General features: G+C 49.5%; 1 protein-coding gene across 1 annotated transcript in view; it reads right to left on the reverse strand.

Moving 5' to 3' along the window:
• The window catches only part of SLC4A3 (solute carrier family 4 member 3), a 475170-nt gene extending 453682 nt beyond the window's left edge, over positions 1-21488 (reverse strand). The window contains exons 1-2 of the mRNA XM_086958435.1: positions 21301-21488; positions 8674-8839 (exon numbers count right to left, since the gene is read on the reverse strand). Of these exons, the coding sequence (XP_086814561.1) occupies positions 8674-8730 (57 nt within the window). The 5' untranslated portion in view covers positions 8731-8839; positions 21301-21488. The remainder of the gene's footprint in view (positions 1-8673; positions 8840-21300) is intronic.
• Between the last annotated feature and the right edge of the window lie 1129 nt (positions 21489-22617).

Below are 22617 nucleotides of genomic sequence, written 5' to 3' on the forward strand. Positions count from 1 at the left end.
GGAGGAGAGCTGCGGTCGAGTGTGAGGCACGCCATGGAGGGAGGAGAGCTGCGGTCGAGTGTGAGGCACGCCACGGATGGAGGAGAGCTGCGGTCGAGTGTGAGGCGCGCCACGGATGGAGGAGAGCTGCGGTCGAGTGTGAGGCACGCCACGGAGGGAGGAGAGCTGCGGTCGAGTGTGAGGCACGCCACAAATGGAGGAGAGCTGCGGTCGAGTGTGAGGCACGCCATGGATGGAGGAGAGCTGCGGTCGAGTGTGAGGCACGCCATGGAGGGAGGAGAGCTGCGGTCGAGTGGTAGGCACGCCATGGATGGCGGAGAGCTACGGTCGAGTGTGAGGGATGGGACAGCTGTGGGAGGGAGTGCTGGGAGTTTCACCAGTGTGGCTTGGGGGTGTCTGACATTAGCGGGTACCGAGGACAACGGACACGTCTAACACAGGGGTCTAGCAGCCAGGCTGCCCTGCAGGGATTAGCAAGAGGGGGTTGTGGCCGTTCTGCAAAAGCATAGCTCTTGGATCCTCCTGCTCCCTGTTTACTAAATGAGAGATCAATGGAAAACGAATTGCAGAGTCGCAGTGCACTGTTCATGTGAGGCAATTCTTGAATCATGAGGACACGTGCGAGAGCTGTTTTTGCATCCCCATAAAAATATTTATGGTTTAACTCTTTTTATTGAAAGCCGTACAGAGAGAAAAACATAATACACAACAATCACCTTCTAGTCATATGCTTGTAAAGTGACATAAAAGCAAATGGGGCGTAGTGTAATTATGGCGCGGTCTCCAGAATACAGCCTGATAGAACCCCTAGCCCCTGAAATGCTTAGATAGGTTATAACAACAACTTGAAGAACTTCCCGATCCATTCCCTCCCCCATCCCTCCCTCCCCTCCCCCCCTCCGTCCAGTGCTCATAACCACCCCACTTCCCTCCGCTACTCCCGTCCAATGTGTCTCCCCATCAACTTCTGCCTTAAGGATCAGCCTAGTTTGGTTCCGTGAGCCTCAACAGCCTAAGGTATCTGGGACAAGGGATTTCTCTGAATTCGATGATTAAGAGTGATCGAAATGGTTGCCAAAGCTCCTCATATTGATCTCCTTCCCCCGTCATAGTGAGCGATAATTTTTCCATGCCCAATACATGCCACAGCCTGTGCAGCCAACCAGTAATGGTGGGGATTGTAGCGGTGCGCCAGTGTGCGAGGATGTTTTGCACCGTGGAACCCAGTGCAATGGCTATTTGGCGTCCCCTGCGGGAGCGTAAGGGGTACGTTAATGGGTTAGGAAGCCCTAATAATACATATGCTGGGTAACGTGGGAGCTCTGTTTGGAAGTGTTGTCCACATCGTCTAGCACCTGTGTCCAGTAAGATTAGAGATGGGCACATTCCCACAAAAGGAGCACCAGGTTGCCAGCTTGGCCACAGCCCCGCCAACAGGATTTCTCCTTACTATGATCCATCTTGTGCAAACGTTCTGACGTGTAATACCAATATGTTGTTATTTTCGTGAGTGTCTGTGTCAGCCCAATGTGGTATGCAGAGTGACGTGCTCTGTAGGATATCTTCTCCCTTTCTTTATGGCTAAGAACCCTACCCAGTTCTCTTTACCATCGTTCCTTGCCTGGGTTATAGATATGTGTCTGTGATGTCTGCAATATCTTATAAAGGTCAGATATGAGTTTAGAGTTTGAGGTGCGGGATAGAAGTCATCGTTCGTACGGTAGGAATCGTCTGTCTGCGTCTGTCCTCACTTGTGATTGGAGCGTCCAGTGTCTGACTTGAAGGTAACGCATCCGTTCTGTCTCCGTGAAGCCATGCTCTTGTTTGAAATGTGTGAAGGGGATCACTCCCTCTGGGCTATAAATGTGATATAAGAAACGACAAACCGCAGGTCTCCAGTGTGTGAAAGTCAGTCTCCCTGTGCCTGGGTAAAGTCTGGGTTATCTACCAGCGGGGTAAGCGGGGATGGGAATGTCGTAAGGCCATGGGTAATATTAGTGGTGTCCCACATCTCCAATGGGACTCTTGTGTTGTACGAGGCATATAAGTTGGGAGGCCTGTGGGCCTTCCAGAGGAATGGGATTTCCTGTAATGGGCAGCCTGCAACGGCTTGGTCTTGAAAGAGCATGTGTTTCTCCAACTCCCATTTGCTCCATTCCACCAGGTAGCGCAATTGCGCCGCCTGATAGTATTTGTGCAAGTCTGGTATCCCCAGGCCCCCAGATTCCGGGGCTAGTGTGCCCAAGGCCCTCCGCATCCTAGGTTTCCGGCCCTGCCAGATAAATTGGGCAAGTTCAGCTTGTGTTTGCCGTATCCATCCGACAGGGGGTCGCAAGGGTAGGGCCCGCAAAAGATAGAGGATTTGGGGTAAGATGGTCATCTTGACCGCTGCAATCCTGCCTAACCAGGAGAGCGGGAAGTGTCGCCAGCGACCTATTTCCTGCCTGATCTTTTCACGGAGTGACGTGTAGTTAGCCTCTGCCATGACAGTGAATGAGGGGGCCAGTTGGATCCCAGATATGAACCGTGCCCGATGTCCACTGAATGGGAAAGAGTCCCTGTAAATAAGCTCTTGTAGTTGAAGATAGCGATAAGTCTAAGGCCAGCGACTTGTCCGTGTTCATTTTGAACCCGGCCACTTTGGCGAATGCATCCAGTTCCACCACACAGCCTGGTAGGGCTGTTCGTGGGTTTTCTACAGAGATCAGTATGTCGTCTGCATAGAGACTGATAGTATGTGTGAAGCCACCGAACCGTATCCCTGTAGCCGCCTGGTTTTGACGTATTCTCTGGGCTAAAGGCTCCATATATAGGGCAAATAAGAGGGGTGAGGGTGGGCATCCCTGCCTCGTGCCCCTCTCAATGATAAAACTGGCTGAGCTATATCCATTCACCAGGACTACTGCTGTGAGGGATGTGTAACAGTTAAAGATGAAGTTACGAAATTTCTCCCCAATCCCCACTTTGGCCATAACCAGTTCTAAATAGGGCCAATGGACTCGGTCAAATGCCTTTTCGGCGTCAACTGCTATCATCATCCTCTGTCCCTGCACTCTATAAGCTTTTTCTATCAGGTGAGTGATGGGTTTAGTGTTATCTACTGTCTGGAGCTCAGGGATAAAGCCTGCCTTGTCCGGGTCTATGAAGCCAGGTAGGTGGGGGGTTAATCGGGCTGCTAGGATCCCTATGAATAGTTTGAGATCTACATTTAACAACGATATTGGCCGGTAGGCCCCACATCTTGTCCTGTCTTTCCCCGGTTTGGGAATGACCGTTATTGAGGCCCGTAGAAGGTAGGGCGGTATCGCTCCGGGTTTAGCCTACGTGTTAAACAGGCGGGTGAGGATTGGAGCGAGCGCGGTGCAGAATTTTTTATAGAAGATGGCTGGAAAGCCATCCAGCCCCGGTGCCTTCCCGAGTTTGAGCCTAGAGATAGCGGCAATTACTTCCTCTACGCGAATTTCCCGCTCGATATGTTCTGCTTGTGGTGCGGATAAAGAGGGGAGCGAGACCGTATCCAGAAAGGCAGTAGCCTCTAAGCCATTCGGCGGGTCGCCCATGTAGAGGGTGGTATAAAAGTCACGGAAGGCGCCCGCAAAGTCGGCGTCCTCCGAGACACAGATCCAGTCGGATCGAGTAATCTCTTTAACTTTTTGTTGTTGGTGTGCCACTTGCAGCCTGTTGGGCAACAGACGGCCACACCTGCCGCCTCCGGTATAGTAGGCATGCTGCAACCTCAATGCCGCAAATTTCGCTCGGTCCATGTCTAAGGCTGACAACTGGTGTCGCATGGCCTTGAGCTGTTTTGAGATTCGTGGGGCTCCTGTCCTCTGGTGCATTTGCGTTGCGTGAGTTTGACGCGTTTACGCTGACTGTCCTTGTTTTCAGCAGATGAAAGGGCTATAAATTCCCCGCGAAGGACCGCCTTCAGAGCTGCCCATTGTGTCGAAAGGTATGTGTCGGAATTGGAATTGCGGGAAAGGTTGTTTTTGATTGCGTCTTGAATGTGTTTCAGTACGTTCCTTCTATGTAATAACGTATCTTTAAGGCGCCATAGTCTAGGGGGGTAAGATGTAGGCGGCAGAGTGAGCGTGGCGGTGACTGGTGCATGGTCTGAGAGAGAAATTACTCCTATTTCTGTCGAGATCGTTAATGTGCATACCGGGCCTGAGGCTAAAAGGTGATCTAATCTGGCATACGTTTTGTGTGCATTAGAATAGTAAGAGTATTCTGTGTCTTGAGGGTGGTGTCTGCGCCAGAGGTCGTGGAGGTCTCGGTCCCTCAATCGGTCAATGCTGCTAGTGGAGAGCGCCCCAACCTGGTGAGTGCGTTGGCCTGACCTATCTAAGAGGTTATCAAATACTAGGTTCAGATCGCCCCCTAGGATAATGTGTCTATATGGCGTGGCCGTGACTTCGGTGATGGCCGAATGCAGGAACTGTTCTTGGCCCTCATTGGGGGCGTAAAGCGACCCCACTGTGAACGTGAGACTCCCCAAGGTGAAGCGATATGCCAGCAGCATCCCTCTAAGTTTTGCACTTTTATGTAATACCTCCCCTTTGAAGTGTCGTGTCACCGAAATCGCTACTCGCGCTGTCTTAGTGGGGCTAGAAGAGAAGAGCTGTGTTGGAAATTTACGAGAGCGCAGCCGATGGCAATCTCGCGCCAGTAAGTGAGTCTCTTGTAATAAGCATATGTCCGCTTGCGTGTTTTCTAGGCAGGACAAAATCGCTCGTCGCTTGACTGGATTGTTAAGACCCCTCACATTGAGGGTCAGTACTTTACGGGTGGTGGGAGGCATAGGCTGCCTGGGATCCCGTCACGCTAGTGTCTGAGGCCCGGCGGGGCGCATCATAAGTGTGAGTGGTTGCATGATGAGGAGGGAACCCACCGTCCTGCGCGGGCATAGAATCTGGGAGCTGTAGTCGAGTATTGAGCACTGGACACCCTTCCCCCCCTTCCCCAACGCCCCCCAAGAACTCCCCCACCCCACCTCTCTTCCCACCCTTTCCCTCTCCCCTCCCCCCCTCCCTGACCCTCCCTACCCCCAACAAAGAACTCCCGCAATCGGTCCATAGTCCCAGACCGTTTAACCCTCAGTTCTGGCCTTTGGTAAGCAAACAGTGTCCCAGTCCTCCCAAACCGGCACAGGACTGTGGTATTAGTACTTAGTGAAGCAGTCTCCTGTGGCGACCTCCGTGGCCCCCCGCCCGCATCCCCAGGCTTAAAATGCTTTTGTGCTGCGTCGTCCCCCCCACGTTAATCACTCATTCGGAGGATGATGTTTCTCTGGCGACCTCCCGGATGGCTGTGGCCCTTTCTTGTGTGATGATGTGGGCCTCTGGTTTCGTGTGCACAACTGGGGAGCATCTTCGGCCGACCCTCTGCCATCCTCCCTGGGACGGGCCCTGGGATAGCTTTGGTGGCGTTGAGTCCTCCGTCAGTTCTATGTTCAGCAGTGCACAGGTGTCTTTGAGCGATCTCAGCTGCTGCAGAGCTCCGTTCCATTTAAATATCAGGCGGAATGGATGGCCCCAGGAGTAGGGAATCTCCTTTGTGCGCAGGAAGTCCGTGACTACCTTGAATGCTTTGCGCTTTTGAAGGGTAACGGAGGGGAGGTCCTGATAGAGGGCTACAGCATGGCCCGGGAATCGGAGGGGCTGCCTCCTCCGAGCTTCTCTGAGGATCCGTTCTTTGAGCAGAAAGTCGGGCAGGAAGGCCAGGATGTCTGGGGAGGGGGGCAGGTGAGCATCTTGGAAGCCCCACTCTGTGAGCCCTGTCTATTCTGATCTCAAAGTCTGTTGATTCTTCCAGGATGTCTCGAAACAGGGCCTGTAGGTAGCCAGTGATGTCCGCCCCTCCTCCTTGAGAGGGACCCCCCGAACCCGGATGTTGTTCCGGCGGGACCGGTTTTCCAAGTCCTCTGCGTGTGCCTGCAGGTCAAGTTGCTGGTCCTTCAGACGTATGACCTCTTGCTGCAACTGTTCAATCTCGTCGCTCCTGGCCTGATCTGCTTCCTCAATTGAGACCACGCGCTCTCCTAGGCCATCCACTTCCCGCCTTATCTCCCTGACCTCCCCGGCCACTTCTTGTTTCAGCGTCCGGAAATCTTCACGGAGGGAGTTAAACAAGGACTCCAGGAAGGACTTGGTAATGGGCACTTCGTCCCCTGTGGTGTCCGTGTCTGGTTTTGTGACCCCGGGGGAGGGCGGCCCTTTGTCGCTTTTTGGTGGGCCCTTAGTGAGCATCTCAATGAGGGTAGGGTCCCCCTTCTTCCTTAGGCCGGCCATTTTGTGCTCACCAGCTTCTTGGCTTTGACCCGTATTTCAGCCCTAGTATGCCCGGGTCACTCTCATGAACTGGCGCTGTCGTCAATCTCAGGTCCTTCCTTGTGATCCGGGGGGGTCGTGTCACTTCTCTGGCCCAGGGAACCCCGCTGCAACCCCTTCCTTTTTTTCTACTATCTGGGACCTGGCTGCTCGTCCGTCTTCTGTCGCGCGGTGAGGTCTGTGAGCCCCGTGGGCAGCTCTGCTCGGACCCCCTAGCTGGACCCCGGCGGGGAAGCCACCCCTGGTGGACCCCCTCGAGTCTCGCCGACCACCTGTCCTGCTGTGCCTCTGCAACCCCTACTTCTACTGCTCCTGTCATCCCTGCGCTGGTGTGTCTATGACCCTTCAGGTGCTTGCGCTGTCTGGACTTGGTGGAGGCCTGTCAAATGTCCGCGGGGCTCCTAGCGATGACACCTGACCACCAGAGTCTGTTGTAGGCTCAGGGCCCTCCCGGGCTCTCCCCCGGTCCTGTTCCGTACCTTACCCACAAAATGGCGGCGTTCGCGGTATCCGGGGTCTCCTCCCTTCTGCTAGTGCCCCCGCCGCTCCTCACCTTTTCTCTGGCGTCACCGTACCGCCTTGTCAGTGTGCTGTAGTCCATGGTTGGGCCGGCGGGGGAGGGGCATCTCTGGTGTAGGCCTCTCGACCCCGCGCTTGCTTGGACCGTTCACTGCCTCAACGCTGGGGGTGTGCTATAGTCCGTGGTTGGGCCGGCGGGGGAGGGGCGCCTCTGGTGTGGGCCTCTCAACCAAACGCTTGCCTGGCCCGTTCGCTGCCTCGGTGCTGGGGGTGTGCTGTAGCCCGTGGTTTGAATCGGCGTGGGAGGGGCGCCTCTGGTGTAGGCCACTCGACCCGGAGCTATCCTGGGTCGTTCGCTGCCTCTTTGGTGGGGGGGAGGGAGAGGGTGTGCGTCCCCCCAAGTGCAGCCCTGGGCCCTCCCGATTTCTTCTGCGGGGGCACAAGGGCTACTCTCTGCCCGCCGTCTCTGGGGCTGTGATTAGCTTGCCCTGGGCACTCGCGGCGAGTCGTCTCCGCAGCCCGCGCGCCTTAGGTCTCACCGCACTGTCTGGCTCTGCAGGTCGTTTCGCTCGCTGTAGGTGTCGGACCGGTCCTTCTCAGGGACCGCCTAGTCCCCGCTATCTCAGCTGCTCTCCCGGTCTCTGTAATGCCCCTTGGGGGGGGGGGGGGGGGGGGAACACTGTACTTAAAACCTGCCCCGGGAGGTGACGGGTCGGGGAGGTCACGGGACTTGCGACCGGCTAAACCGCCATCTTGGCCACGGCCCCCAATAAAAATATTTAAACAAAAAAAGTTTCTGCACAAAAATAATTTCAGAATTGTGAAATGCCACATTATTAAATCAATGTTTTCCATTATTGCGTTATTGATGAGGTATTGCTTTGCCAATGTAACAGATCCCCGCCTTCCCACTCAGAACTCCAAGAAGGTGACTCCCTACACCTCTTTGTTTTGGTAACTCGAGAACTATGCCATGGAGTTGTTATACTTGTAAGAAGATCGCCTCTACCCTAAAATGTTTACACTAGGGGTGAGAAAAGAATTCTGCTCTGCTGGCGGAGTTCGAGCAGTTTTTCCCAATCCGCGCAGAGCGCAGAGTTCTGAAAAACTTCACAATGTGACGCTCTAGAGGTTCGCCATCTGTAAGTTGGTGAGTGCTTGTGTGAAAAAAACTCGCTCTAGACCTCCTCCTGGTGAGATTTCTCATTGCTGGTGGTCGCAGCAGGTCTAGTCTGCTCACGTTGAGAAAGCTGTCATTCCCGTTGAATGTCTACTCGAGCCGTCAGAAAGCGACGCATCCTCTGGCGCGACACGTGGTCCCATTCGCGCTGATTTTAAAGAGAGGGAAAAACTCGGTGCTAAAAATCAGTGCGAGCAGCGCAAAGCTCCGCAAACTCCGCCCAGGCCAAGTTAACACCCTTTAACATCAGAAGACAGTCACTCCAGCATTTGCACTCCCCAAGCCTTCGCTAACGATCACATCTAACCCTTTCAGTTCAATCTACCCCAAGAAACGGGTGCGAAGACATGGGGTGGTCTCCTGAGCACACACGAGTCTGATCCCAATAACCAATAATCACTGAATAAACTACTCACCCTGGGTCCCAATTCAGTCTGCTGCATAGCATGGAGAGCTTCAATGCCTTGCCAGATTAGTAAGCACTTTACACATGCAATTACAGTATGATACCATGCCTGGGGCCTGGACTCTTTCCCAGCAGATTCTGAGCCTCTGAAAGGCGACCTGTCCTGAAACTAATGTGGGGTGTTTGCTGTTCCCACAGCTCAAGAAACAGGGATCCATATTCCCTCTAAGACCACATACCTGTTCCATGTTGATGAAGACACTGCCCAAGTGAAGGGGGGCGTCTCTGGCGGCCATGATGGAATGGGATGGCTGGCTGTTAAACCAGCCCACACAGCCAGGGGGCGCTGTCAGCCCTTCTCTTTAACCGGCATTGAGCCAGAAAGTGTGTAGAGCAGCATAAAACCTAGAGAGAGGGACGAAGGTGAAAAAATAGAAAGTTATTTTTTTTATTGCTTATGCCACTGCGAACCGTTTATGAAGCACTCGCCTCAACGAAATGTCATATTATATTGTGGTCTGAATGACAAATGAACTAGATGAACAAGATGCCAATCGGAAAGATCCTTTCCATTCTATTTGTAAAGCCCTGATGAAGTTAGAGATGTTAAAACATTGTTTTCTGACGAAACGCGTTGGCTCGATTTGAGGCTACATTTGAAGAGATGAACATTTAAAGTTGAAACTGAAGAAACTTGAAGAAAATAAATCTGTGCGAATAATCGACGGAACTGGACATTAATTTTCTCCACACGTTGGTGCTCGGGAATTGTGTTTATTGCTTTTGGATTGGGTTTTCCCTATCCATTACTGTGGGCCTAGTGGCGGCCACTGCCTTGGAGCACCTACTTTTGTAATTTCCTTTATGTACATGAGCAAACAAGCAACTGGTTTGCGCAAGTAAGCCTGGCACATTATCTTGTCACAATTGTATATTTTTCGTTGTATAGCACAGTGCAGGCCAGTGGATGACAGTACGGAACACAGGATTACTACTTATTTTTTTTTTATAATACTTTACAGGTGTCCAAACAGGACAGCATTTTTAAGCAGAGAGTAAAAACATTGCATGAGGAAATTAAAGTAAACAGAGAAGTGTGGCTCAATGGTTAGAGCGGCAGACCCTGATGCAGAGGTCTAACCCGTCGCCTCGGCGGGTCTTGGGCTCAAAATTCCAAGACCTGATAATTCTCGCCTCAGTGCCTATTCCAATCATGGAGTCCCACTCTGCAACTCTGGGCAATAGTTCGCTTAATCTCCACAGCGGCCCCCACAACGCTAAGGATGCCTGGCCTCCACCTTGGGGGTGCCCAGGAGTGGACGCCTCACAGGGATAGCCAGGACGGGTTCCACAGCGGTATTCGTACAAGCGCCTTGAGACCCTTGCGGGTAAGTAGTGGGCTATACAAGTATCAATTTTAAACATGATTACAAATGATAAAGTCAATATTGAAATTAAATGTGGGTCAAATGCACAGCTATGGATAATCTGAGTTATTCCAAATGTTTTTAATGAGTTTATAGGTGCTCAAAAGGTGGCGTCGAGGGTCCCACGACGTCAAGTAACATGGCATAACAGTGGGGCTAGTGGATCACTAGTTCCATCCCTTTTGGCACACAGTAATTCGTCTTTTTACCCTGAGAAGACTTTCAAACCTTGGTTTCGTAAGTTCATATCGTTTATGCTTATTGTACTTAGTAAATTCTCTGTATCTTGTTTTCAATCACAATGTTCAATTCATGGTAACATGTTTTACTTCAGACAATGTCTTGTAACAAGTTTTAATGCATTTCGGGCATTAGGTAGTGGCGTTTGGTTACGCAAGCTTCTTTCCTGACGCCGGCGCAGAATGAAGCTTGCGTAACGAAACGCCACGATTACCATCCAAAGATTGTCAATTTCAACTTTATGAAAGACATTGTCTTCTCCCTGATGAAGGGCATCTACCTAATGCCCGAAATGCATTGGAACTTGTTACAAGACATTGTCTGAAGTAAAACATGTTACCATGAATTGAACATTGTGATTGAAAACAAGATACAGAGAATTTACTAAGTACAATAAACATAAACGATATGAACTTACGAAACCAAGGTTTGAAAGTCAATATTGAGACACAGTGAGAAATGTGTGAGGTGGACAGGCAGTGAAATCTCCTTTAGTAGTCAAGGTTAAACATTGGAAGGGTGGGGGCCAGTGACACATTTCTGCGATGGCTGCAGGTGTGGGGGTGACAGCCATTTCTGGGGGCCAGAGCTTATTTGTAATGGCCTCTATGATCCAGAGAAAAATGGAGAAAGGTGCAGAGAAATAAGAAGAGACAGTCCTAACTATACTACTCCTAAACTGAGAAAAATCCTAACTTTAAGACTTTTGGTATTCACAGAAGACTTTTAGGAGTCCTGAAGTTAGAACTCCTAACTTTAGGACTCCTAAAATGCCTTCTGTGAATACGGAAATGAGTAAGGGACATATGTAGGTAATTTTCATTTTGCGATTCTCAAATTGCGATTTTTAGGGACTCGCAATTAGAGAATCGCAAAACGAAATGTAGGTAGGATTAGCACATTTTATTGCGAATCCCACCTATTCCTTATTTGCGAATCGCAAATTCCGATTCGCAAATAAGGAATACCTTCTCATTCATTCCTATGGGCTAGAAGGCCCATAGGAATGAGTGAGAAGACATTCTCAATTTGCGATTCTCAATTAGAGAATCGTGAATTGAGAATGCAATTTCAGGGTTGTAAGGGTGTCTATAGGACACCCTTTTGCACCCCTCCTGAAATTGACATGTGTGCACATGTGGCGCACATACATGCCCTAAGGGCATGTATGTGATCCACATGGCACTTTGAAAAATACCAAAAAGTGCATTTTTCAAAGAAATCGCAAAATACCACCAACCTGAAGTTGGTGGTATTTTGCGATTCCTTAAGCCAAAAGTCGCACAACTTGGGTGCTTCCTATATTGCATTTAAGGAATCGCAATTTGCGATTCCTTAAACCAGTGGCACTACTCCAAGCCAAAATGTGGCACCTATTGCAAGATGGCACGGGGTCAAATGGGTTCAGATGGATAAAAAAGGGCCCAGAACCAAACTGCCGCTATTGTTAAATGGAGCGGGGAATGGATCAGATATTTTGAGAAGAACACAGTTGGAGTAAACCTAGCGATAGGCGATGTCAAAAGTCTGCTAAGTAGTCTCACTTGAGCTCAGATCAACATGGTGTTCACATCCAAGCAGTCACCTGACAAAAACCATCAAAACACCAGGAAAAAAGTGGGGGCAACCATGCAGTCAGATTCCACCTTCCGACACCGCCCTCCCTAAAAATATCCTTTTCTGTTTCAGATAAAAAAAACAAAGGTAACTCGGAAATGTGCTTTTATCCATCATATTTAAGAACAGCTGTGGGAGCACTGACGGATGAGATACAAAAAGTAAAGTAAAGTAAAGGATAGGCCTGGGGGCTGACACGGTAGTCTCCAACAATTTACCTTTTGTAGCTAAACGGAATGCAACCACGGGCGAGGAAGCCGACCCAGATATGGGGCATGGGGCAGATATGGGGCAGGGTGCTCTCATACTAATGTTGAGCATAATCTGTCAAATATCCCCCAAAGCAGGCAAAGAGGTGGGATCTGTGAGCGGGGACTGACATGGCACTCTACATCCGGGCGTACCCAGTCCTGATACGGATAGATCGAGGAAAGATGCAGATTGGCAGAAACTAACCCCAAACATGTGGAAGCGCACCCTTTGCTAGATAACCCAACCCCGCTTGGGCATAGAAAAACACCTATAGAGAGGACTGCCAGTAGATATAGGGTACATTTACCCCCTGAGGCTATTCCCCTGGAAGGAATTTTAACCCCCGCTTAAAGAAAAAACGACTGAATCTACTATAGAGCTAATTTGTAAAACAAAAATGTTAGTAAAAAAAATGATCAGATCATGGGGCTCAAGCGTCCTCACAGATCATTATGGCCAAAAGGGGGGGATGGGAAGGTTGGAGGGGGGGCTGGGGGGGACTGTATAAGCATCAATCTTGATCAGATTGATATTGCAGGGTGGTGTTGAAATCAAGCCAGGGGTATTATAGCACGGCCTCTTGTCTTTTATCCCCCTATAGAGGAGAACCAGGCTAAAGACCCTAGGGATATAAGGAGATCAGTTTCTGTACCAGAAGGTGGGGGGTCAGTTAACAGATCAGGAAATAGGGTTGGGCTTCCTCCCATGTCTGGACCCTCAACCTTTTCTATATCCCTCCCAAGATCTGCAGAGACAAACAGGGGGTGGGCTGATAATACCAGTATCAAAACTACTAATAGATTCTTTCCACTCAGTCATCTGGATACCAACAACTGACTTCTAATACCCCCCCCCCCCGCCCCCCCCACACCTAAGACAGGGCAAGGTTAACCTAAGAACCATGACTCCATGTTCCACTAAAGGGAACAAGGGATTTGTTTGTAGGATTAAATTTTGTTATTAAAGTTGTTTCGTTTCGGGCAAACTTTCATGATATGTTTGCAAAGGAATGACTTTTAGTTTCATTTATCAATAAAGCAACTCTTATATTTTTGGGTTTCCTTTACATATGGAAACGTCAGCTTTTGTCAGAAAAAAACGATATACAACAAACTAGGCAACTATTAATAATATTTCTAAACACGGGTGTATAGTAGAAAAATACATGTGATCGTATTGAAAAATCAAGGGGTACTGGAAGCTGTCAAGCACATTGGATTTAAGTGTTTTTTTTTCAAAATCTCACTCTATGATTATGGGCCTTAGACCCAAAAAACTTGAAACGTATCTCTGTGAAGGAAATGAAATATCGAGGGAGACCACATTTTCGTACCCAGGGGTATTGTTTGATGAAAGGGGCGCATGGGTACCAAAAAAGAAAGCGAAAAGAAATGCTGAGGCAAGATCAACAGTAGCGGTTCCTGATTTTGCCCTTAGGTTAGGGGGCCAAGCAGGTTCAAGCCGTGTTAAACATATACAGAGCCAAATGTATTGCTATCTCTAATTATGGGTCTAAAATTTGGGGATATAAGTAGAATAGTAGAGAATACGTTTCTAAGAAATTTGCTTGAAGTCCCGCAATGAACACCTTCCTATATCATTCATCAAGAATTATGTATTGGTTTTGTGTCAGATCTGATTGGAGCGGCCCAACTTCTGCGATGGATAATGATCTGGACTGAGCCAGAATTAGAGCTGAAGCCTGAGATTGCCCGGTATTGTTTATCCCTGGACAGAGCAAGTAGTATTTCTTTGCTAGGTTAGGTTAAGAATTTAACAAAGAAATTAGGGAGCCCGAGTAATTTGATTTTCCAAACAAGCTGTTGAAGGAAGTTATTGTGGGTCAAAAAAGACTTCTTCTGTATGATGCGAATATAGAAAGAGAGGCCAAAGGGATAATGAAACCAATGGTTCGAGCCCACTTACTCCTCAAAACCAACCCAGCGATAGAACCCAATCTAAGTGAAATAACAAAGCCCTACCACCGCTTTCTTTTAACAAGATTTAGATTTAAATACTTGCATCTTTTATTGGTAGGACCTCAAGGTGGTAAAATGTGAAGGATTTGGGCCCCTGCTCCAGTTACAATTTTTCTACACAAGACACTTTGCATTTTACTATGTTCTGTGACTATTATCGTCATATTCAGAAACGTTTTTTAGTACCTATACTAAAGGGTAGATGCTTTATGCAGGTGTGGCCTGCGTTAGTATATCTACATACGTTGAATGATGCACATGAACGTTTTAATATCGCTAGTATTCTAGTTGCGGCAGTCAGGAAAAGGAAAAGATGGGACCTTATGATTTGATATATTTTAGTTCTTCGATAACTATAATGAAATTATTCTTTATCTGGATTTTTTGGCATGAGAATATTTTTTAAAGGAATTGGCACAAGGTTCATTTTTCATATTATAAAGATGGGGATGATTCTATTTTGATATTTTATGGTGTATAAGAATATGCTGAATTCATTTTGTATAAGTTTCATTGTTGATTCTAAAAGATTTTTGTAGTATACTTTTATGGTTTTAATTACCATAATAAAGCGATTTAGACTGACTGGCCTTTTCTATCATGGTGAGTGAGGAAAACCAATGAGCCATAAATAAAAATTAAGGTGACCAGCGAATAATCATCCGCTGTTTTTAAAAAACAAAATAGATACCCCGATATGGGCCACCTTCCAGTGCCCCACTAAAATTACACAAATTAATGGAAAAAGCCCACTCATAAAAATAGGCACAGGAACCCCCAAGAATGTCTGGTGACAAAATTAAGAATGCAAATGTTTTCTGAACTAACCAACAAACAAACAGCTCTTATACACCAAGTCTGCAACAGATCCACCAAAGTGCACCACCTTCACAGCTGCCCACCACCTCTTTGTTGAACGTTTCCGTAACCACAACAAGGCCCAAGTGTGTGAGTCAAAGACCATGAACTTTTTCCACAACTTTTTTTAAAACTCTTCCAAAAGTAAAGAAATCCCTGATCACCAAAGGATTACAGACGGCTCCCCTGGAAGTCATCCCAAGATCTGCACTAATCAATAAGTTATGTATTGTTGTACAATTGTATACCCTCTATTTATTATGGGTGTGGCCACATCAATATGTTGCCAAAGATCTGCCTATTCAAATGGATCCACCCACACATTTCCACAGGACTTGCGTAGGGACCTCTCCCATGTCACTTATAATTACACTGGACCTAACACTATCATCTCACACGCACTACACAGTGCACTCTTACACAACACATGGTATCAGCACATGACAGCTGTGGGTGTCCAGACATCAGCCAGGTAATGTTACATTTGTTTGCTGATATGACATACAGTAGGCACAGGCAGGCTTCATTTGTCCCAAGAAGTAGCCCCTGAAAAAGCAAAATGCCTCCTTCATCTGTACCTGTGTAAGATTAGGGTCAAAATCCAACCCAACTAAGTAGAACCCCATAGAGTAGGAGTGAATGTGACCTGGTACAAGACCAGTCCCACAGCACTGTACCTTTTACCAATCCGAGTGATATTCAAACAGACCTAGACAGGATGAGCAGGAGGGGCAGCATTGGGTAGGATACTGTTTGGCCCTGAGACTTTCCAGAAAAGAGATTCTTGGAGGTAGCAAACCCACTGCATCAGTGCACAAACACATCTGCTCCCGCTTTCATCTGTGTCCCCAGGGAGTACCTTGACATGTCTAGGGCAGTCTTTTTTAATAACAAATGGACCCCAGACACGGAGTTCCAGTGTAGGGCCATCCACCTCGATGATACGATGGGGAATGAGTCTTGTAGGGGAAGAGTGAACACCAGCATAGACACCTCCTGTCAGGAAATCTGGAATACTGAGATAGATAGGTGCACGTGGTTAGAAGGGAAGGAGGAACCTCTAATTGTACAGAAACTTACACTGTATTCCTTGTGTTTCAGAGGTAACGGAAGAATACCACTCAGCACGAACGAGAACTGGGGCAAAACTACACATACCAGACATGTAATGAGGCATCCCCACGCTGATGGATACCTAGTGGCAGTGCTGCTAATTTGCCTACATCCAACTTGTGCCCTTATAGTCGTCCTCTGCTCCATTCTCACCATACACACCCAACCCTGGTCATCCCTGAAGAAGATCTCTCAGAGTTGTACCAACAACTGCTACAGAAGAAGACAACTCTGTTGCATCAGGCTCGAGGAAAAGACTGCTGCTTATTTTGGCTGGGCTCAGTACAGGACATTCCGAAAGGATTCAGACTGTTTTCCGACACACAAGTAAATGCCCTTCTTCACCATGTAGACAAAAGCCAATGCCTGCTAGTTGCAAATAACCAGATTGGAAATAACCATGATGAACAGTACAGAGTTCGGCCTTCATATGATCAAGGAAGAACTATGAGCCATTCGCTTCATAGTAATGCAACATCGATATGTTTTGGACTTGATGACCGAAATGGAGGGAGCGTTCTGTGCCAAGGTCGGTGCGTCCTGCTGCAGGCTTATCCCACTCTTACCATCCAACCACTGCACCATTTACAAACAGACATGTATAAGGAGGAGGTGCCCCTGAGCAGCAATGGTATGCCAATTTGTTTTCCTGGCTCTCCCGCTGGTTGACTGGTCTGTGTACGTCATTGATGCCTGTTCTCACATTCATATCGTTTTTGTGTGGTTTCCTACAATTGGGAGTTTCCTGGTGTAAAAATGCAGTCCTCCAATATGGTAGGATGCAGGAAACTAGGGAAGTAGCAATAGTAAAAACTGAAGCACAACAATCCCCTAATAATGTGACTGTCAGGAAGTATGGATTAAAAGATGTAGCTGAAAAATCAACTAGAGGGGGGAACGATACAGAAAAAATCAATGTCAATGTACTCAAAGATACTTGTGCATATAAAAACGAAATTGCTTCGCTGTTGTCGATTTCATTCAACGTGACTCCTCCATCAACACTGAGTTAGAAGCTAGTGGTCAGGCAGGCCTTGCGACCTAGGACTAAGGTAACTGATTGACAGATCACAGGTGGGGCAACACATAGCCAGCAGAACAAACGCACAAACAGATCAAACACAGATCGATCCTACAAATTGGAAGCAACAACACAATGGTTCAGGGAGATTGGCCCTAATAAAGCACATATGGCCTGAGGGGTTCACGCATTCCTAAAACAGCATAAAGTAGATGCCACATGAAGGGACATATCATCAAGGCTGCGCGATAAAATTATCGCCGCTTTAGCACCTGTTTTTGGGCAAAAAGCGGCGATAATTTTATCGCACTATCAGCAAGGAACGCTAATGCGTGTTCATATGCCTCAGCGCCGCTTTCCCTAACGACCTACTTTGCATTGCCAATGAGATGCAAAACGGGTGTACCATGCTAAAGTAACGTGGAGAATGTCGCTAACAAACATTTCTCCAATCACCAAGACAATCGCTAACCTGTGTAGCGACGGGAAATGTAGCGCTAACCCCGCTTATCGCAGGTTTGCTTACGCCTGCTTTGAAACTGACTAAGCAATTATGGTCTATGGGTGGTGGTTCATAATGCTGAGACCACTCTGCCCAATAATCAACCTATCGCCTATCGCTGTACGATTATAGCTGGATTTCCAGTGATAATCGCACATTTTGCAGCTATCTCTTGGATTTTTATCACTTTGGAGATAAGCATCGCTAATAGCGTGCTATCTCTGCGATAAAATTCAGCGATGGCCGCTGATATTTATCCTTGTGCAAGCGCACTTGGCGATAATTATCGCCGGCTGTTGCTGATCTGGCCGGAAGTTAGGAGCACTCAGCAAATCGGAGCACAGCACAAGCGGTGACCACGCACTCCCCATGCTGGGCATGTTACCCATTGGCCCTCATTGCGTCCACGCCAGGATGAGGCCCACCTGCATTTGTGATCAGGTGGGATTCATTTATAACTCCAAGACAAGGCTCAATTCTCTTCCTAAAAAGGGTCTCTGAATTGACGCTCCAAGAACTGATTCTCATGGTGCTCAGATCAATTGGACTTTAAGAAAGTCCACAGACCCTGACTGTCTCCCTGTGGAAGAGTTCAATTAAACCAACATTTCCTGTTTTTGCCAAATGCTCCTTGTCTTTTGTTTTTTCAAGGTAAATTCACATTTGAGCAACACATGTAAAGACACACTCCAGCTTCAGACACGGCTGATACACACTCCGTGTTTAGTGGTTGGTGTCACATCCACAGACACTGGTTTCAGCACCAGCGTCACACTCCTAGGCACTGCTGTTGTGGGCCCTTCGTGTTTAGTGCTTGCTGCCACATCCATAGACAACACCAGCTTCAGACACCGCCATCACACTCACACACACACACTGGTTTCAGGCACCGCCATCACACTCACACACACACTGCAGCTATAAAACAACATTGTGTTTAAGTATTGCTGTCACAAGCCCAGACACACCAGTTTCAGACACCTAGACTCAAATAGACTGCTATTATTGGCACTCCGTCTTTAGAGATTGCTGTCATATCCACAAACACCTGCTTCAGACACCGCCATCACACTCACACAAATTGCTGGAATAAACACACATCCTGTTGAGTGATTTCTCTCAAATGCACAGACACTCTGCTTCAGGGACTGCTGTCTGATCCTCACACACCAGCTTCAGACACCTTCCTCACACTCGCAGACGCTGCTGCTGGACACACGCCGTGTTCAGTGATAGCTGTCAAATCCATGGACACACTGGTTCCAGACACCACTGTCACACTCAGACACAGCAGGTGTGCACACGCACGGTGTTTAGTGCTTGCTGTGCCTCCGGCTTCAGACATGGTTCACAGTCACAGACACACTCCTGCTTCAGACATGGGTCACAGTCACAGAAACACTCCTGCTTCAGACATGGGTCGGAGCCACAGACACACTCCGGCTTCAGAGATGGGTCACAGCCACAGACACACTCCGGCTTCAGACATGGGTCACAGTCACAGACACACTCCGGCTTCAGAGATGGGTCACAGCCACAGACACACTCCGGCTTCAGACATGGGTCACAGTCACAGACACACTCCGGCTTCAGAGATGGGTCACAGCCACAGACACACTCCGGCTTCAGAGATGGGTCACAGTCACAGACACACTCCGGCTTCAGACATGGGTCACAGTCACAGGCACACTCCTGCTTCAGACAAGGGTCACAGTCACAGACACACTCCTGCTTCGGAGATGGGTCACAGTCACAGACACACTCCTGCTTCAGACATGGGTCACAGTCACGGACACACTCCTGCTTCAGACATGGGTCACAGCCACAGACACACACACTCCTGCTTCAGACATGGGTCACAGTCACAGACACACTCCTGCTTCAAACATGGGTCACAGCCACAGACACACTCCTGCTTCAGACATGGGTCACAGTCACAGACACACTCCGGCTTCAGACATGGGTCACAGTCACAGACACACTCTTGGTTCAGACATGGGTCACAGTCACAGACACACTCTTGGTTCAGACATGGGTCACAGCCACAGACACACTCCTGCTTCAGACATGGGTCACAGCCACAGACACACTCCTGCTTCAGACATGGGTCACAGCCACAGACACACTCCTGCTTCAGACATGGGTCACAGCCACAGACACACTCCTGGTTCAGACATGGGTCACAGTCACAGACACACTCCTGGTTCAGACATGGGTCACAGTCACAGACACACTCCGGCTTCAGACATGGGTCACAGACACAGACACACTCCGGCCTCAGACATGGGTCACAGTCACAGACACACTCCTGGTTCAGACATGGGTCACAGTCACAGACACACTCCTGGTTCAGACATGGGTCACAGTCACAGACTCACTCCGGCTTCAGACATGGGTCACAGTCACAGACACACTCCTGGTTCAGACATGGGTCACAGTCACAGACACACTCCGGCTTCAGACATGGGCCACGTCACAGTCACAGACACACTCCTGCTTCAGACATGGGTCACAGCCACAGACACACTCCTGCTTCAGACATGGGTCACAGCCACAGACACACTCCGGCTTCAGACATGGGTCACAGCCACAGACACACTCCTGCTTCAGACATGGGTCACAGCCACAGACACACTCCTGGTTCAGACATGGGTCACAGTCACAGACACACTCCTGGTTCAGACATGGGTCACAGTCACAGACACACTCCGGCTTCAGACATGGGTCACAGACACAGACACACTCCTGGTTCAGACATGGGTCACAGTCACAGACACACTCCTGGTTCAGACATGGGTCACAGTCACAGACACACTCCGGCTTCAGACATGGGTCACAGACACAGACACACTCCGGCTTCAGACATGGGTCACAGTCACAGACACACTCCTGGTTCAGATATGGGTCACAGTCACAGACACACTCCGGCTTCAGACATGGGTCACAGTCACAGACACACTCCGGCTTCAGACATGGGTCACAGTCACAGACACACTCCTGCTTCAGACATGGGTCACAGTCACAGACACACTCCGGCTTCAGACATGGGCCACGTCACAGTCACAGACACACTCCTGCTTCAGACATGGGTCACAGCCACAGACACACTCCTGGTTCAGACATGGGTCACAGTCACAGACACACTCCTGCTTCAGACATGGGTCACAGCCACAGACACACTCCGGCTTCAGACATGGGTCACAGTCACAGACACACTCCTGGTTCAGACATGGGTCACAGTCACAGACACACACCGGCTTCAGACATGGGTCACAGTCACAGACACACTCCTGCTTCAGACATGGGTCACAGTCACAGACACACTCACCTTCAGGCGCCGCCGTCACACTCAGACACTGCAGCTGCACACACACCTTGTGAGTGATAGCTGTCACATCCATGCACACACTGGTCCCAGACACCCCTGCCACACTCAGACACTGCTGCAATGCACGCGACATTTTAGTGATTGCTGGCGCATCCACGGACAAACACTGGTTTCAGACACCGCCGACGAAACACACTCACGGACACTGCTGCAATGCACACATGGTTAGTGATTGCGGTCTCACCGGCTTCAGACACCGGGTCACACTCACAGACATCGGGTCACAGACACCCACCGGCTTCAGACATCGGGTCACACTCACAGACATCGGGTCACACTCACAGACATCGGGTCACAGACACCCACCGGCTCCAAACATCGGGTCACACTCACAGACATCGGGTCACACTCACAGACACCCACCGGCTCCAAACAACGGGTCACACTCACAGACACACTGTGTAGTGATTGTCGCCAGACTGAAGGACACACACGGCCGTGTCACACAAAGACGCACCCGGACCCTTACCGGAAGCTGGCTCAGCTCGCCGCAGAGGTGGGGGCCCGGAGCAGGCGGCAGACACCCCCGGGGTGGGGGTAGTGAGGGGGGCGGAGTAGGCGTCAGACACCACCAGGTGGGGGCTCCGGGTCGCAGCTGCTGCCGGTGTCTGTCTGCTGCGCTGAGAGCAGCAGATGCCAGCCCCCACCCTGCCCATGCGTCATCAGTCCCTGCGCCCCCACCCCCACGGTCTGCCACCCACCTGCCCCCTGCACGTGCACGGGTTCACCCGTGCACCCCTACACACTGCCTGCCAGCCTAACCCCTGCACCCCCGCATCCTGCACACGCAGTGCCCACATACCACTACCCTCACGGCACTGCCCCCCACCACACCCCTACACCCTCACCTATCTCCCCCACCCGCATTTGCCCCCTTCACCTCCCTCCTCCTCATCCCTCATTCCCTCCTTTCACTTCCCTCCGCCCCCTCTTGTCCCACAGACCAGTGTCTTGTCCCTGCCCCTCCTGTCCGCAGCCCTCCCCACCCCACCCATAGCTCAGACTTTTCTCGCCGCAGCCGCTCCCTCCCGGCTCCACCCCTCTCCCGCCGTGACCTTGCGCACCGCGACCCCACTTCAAGTTCTACTAATCTGAGTTTCATGGGAGAGGAATGGGACAGAAGAGAGAGACGCTGAGAGGGAAGGATAGAGAGAGAGGAAGAGAGAGACACTGAGAGAGGAGGATAGAGAGAGAGAGGAAGAGAGAGACACTAAGAGAGGAGGATAGAGAGAGAGAGAGGATGAGAGAGACACTAAGAGAGGAGGATAGAGAGAGAGAGGAAGCGAGAGACACGAAGAGAGAAGGATAGAGAGAGAGAGTAAGAGAGAGACACTAAGAGAGGAGGATAGATAGAGAGAGAGGAAGAGAGAGACACTAAGAGAGGAGGATAGAGAGAGGAAGAGAGAGATACTAAGAGAGGAGGGTAGAGAGAGAGAGAGAGGAAGAGAGAGACACTAAGAGAGGAGGGTAGAGAGAGAGAGGAAGAGAGAGACACTAAGAGAGAAGGATAGAGAGAGAGAGGAAGAGAGAGACACTAAGAGAGGAGGATAGAGAGAGAGAGAGAGAGAGAGAGAGAGAGAGAGAGAGAGAGAGAAAGAGAGAGACACGAAGAGAGGAGGATGGAGAGAGAAAGGAAGAGAGAGACACTAAGAGAGCCGGATAGAGAGAGGAAGAGAGAGACACTAAGAGAGGAGGATAGAGAGAGAGGAAGAGAGAGACACTAAGAGAGGAGGATAGAGAGAGAGAGGAAGAGAGAGACACTAAGAGAGGAGGATAGAGAGAGAGA

The sequence above is a fragment of the Lissotriton vulgaris genome, chromosome 2_1 (assembly GCF_964263255.1).
Source record: "Lissotriton vulgaris chromosome 2_1, aLisVul1.2, whole genome shotgun sequence".
Classification (NCBI taxonomy): Eukaryota; Metazoa; Chordata; class Amphibia; order Caudata; family Salamandridae; genus Lissotriton; species Lissotriton vulgaris.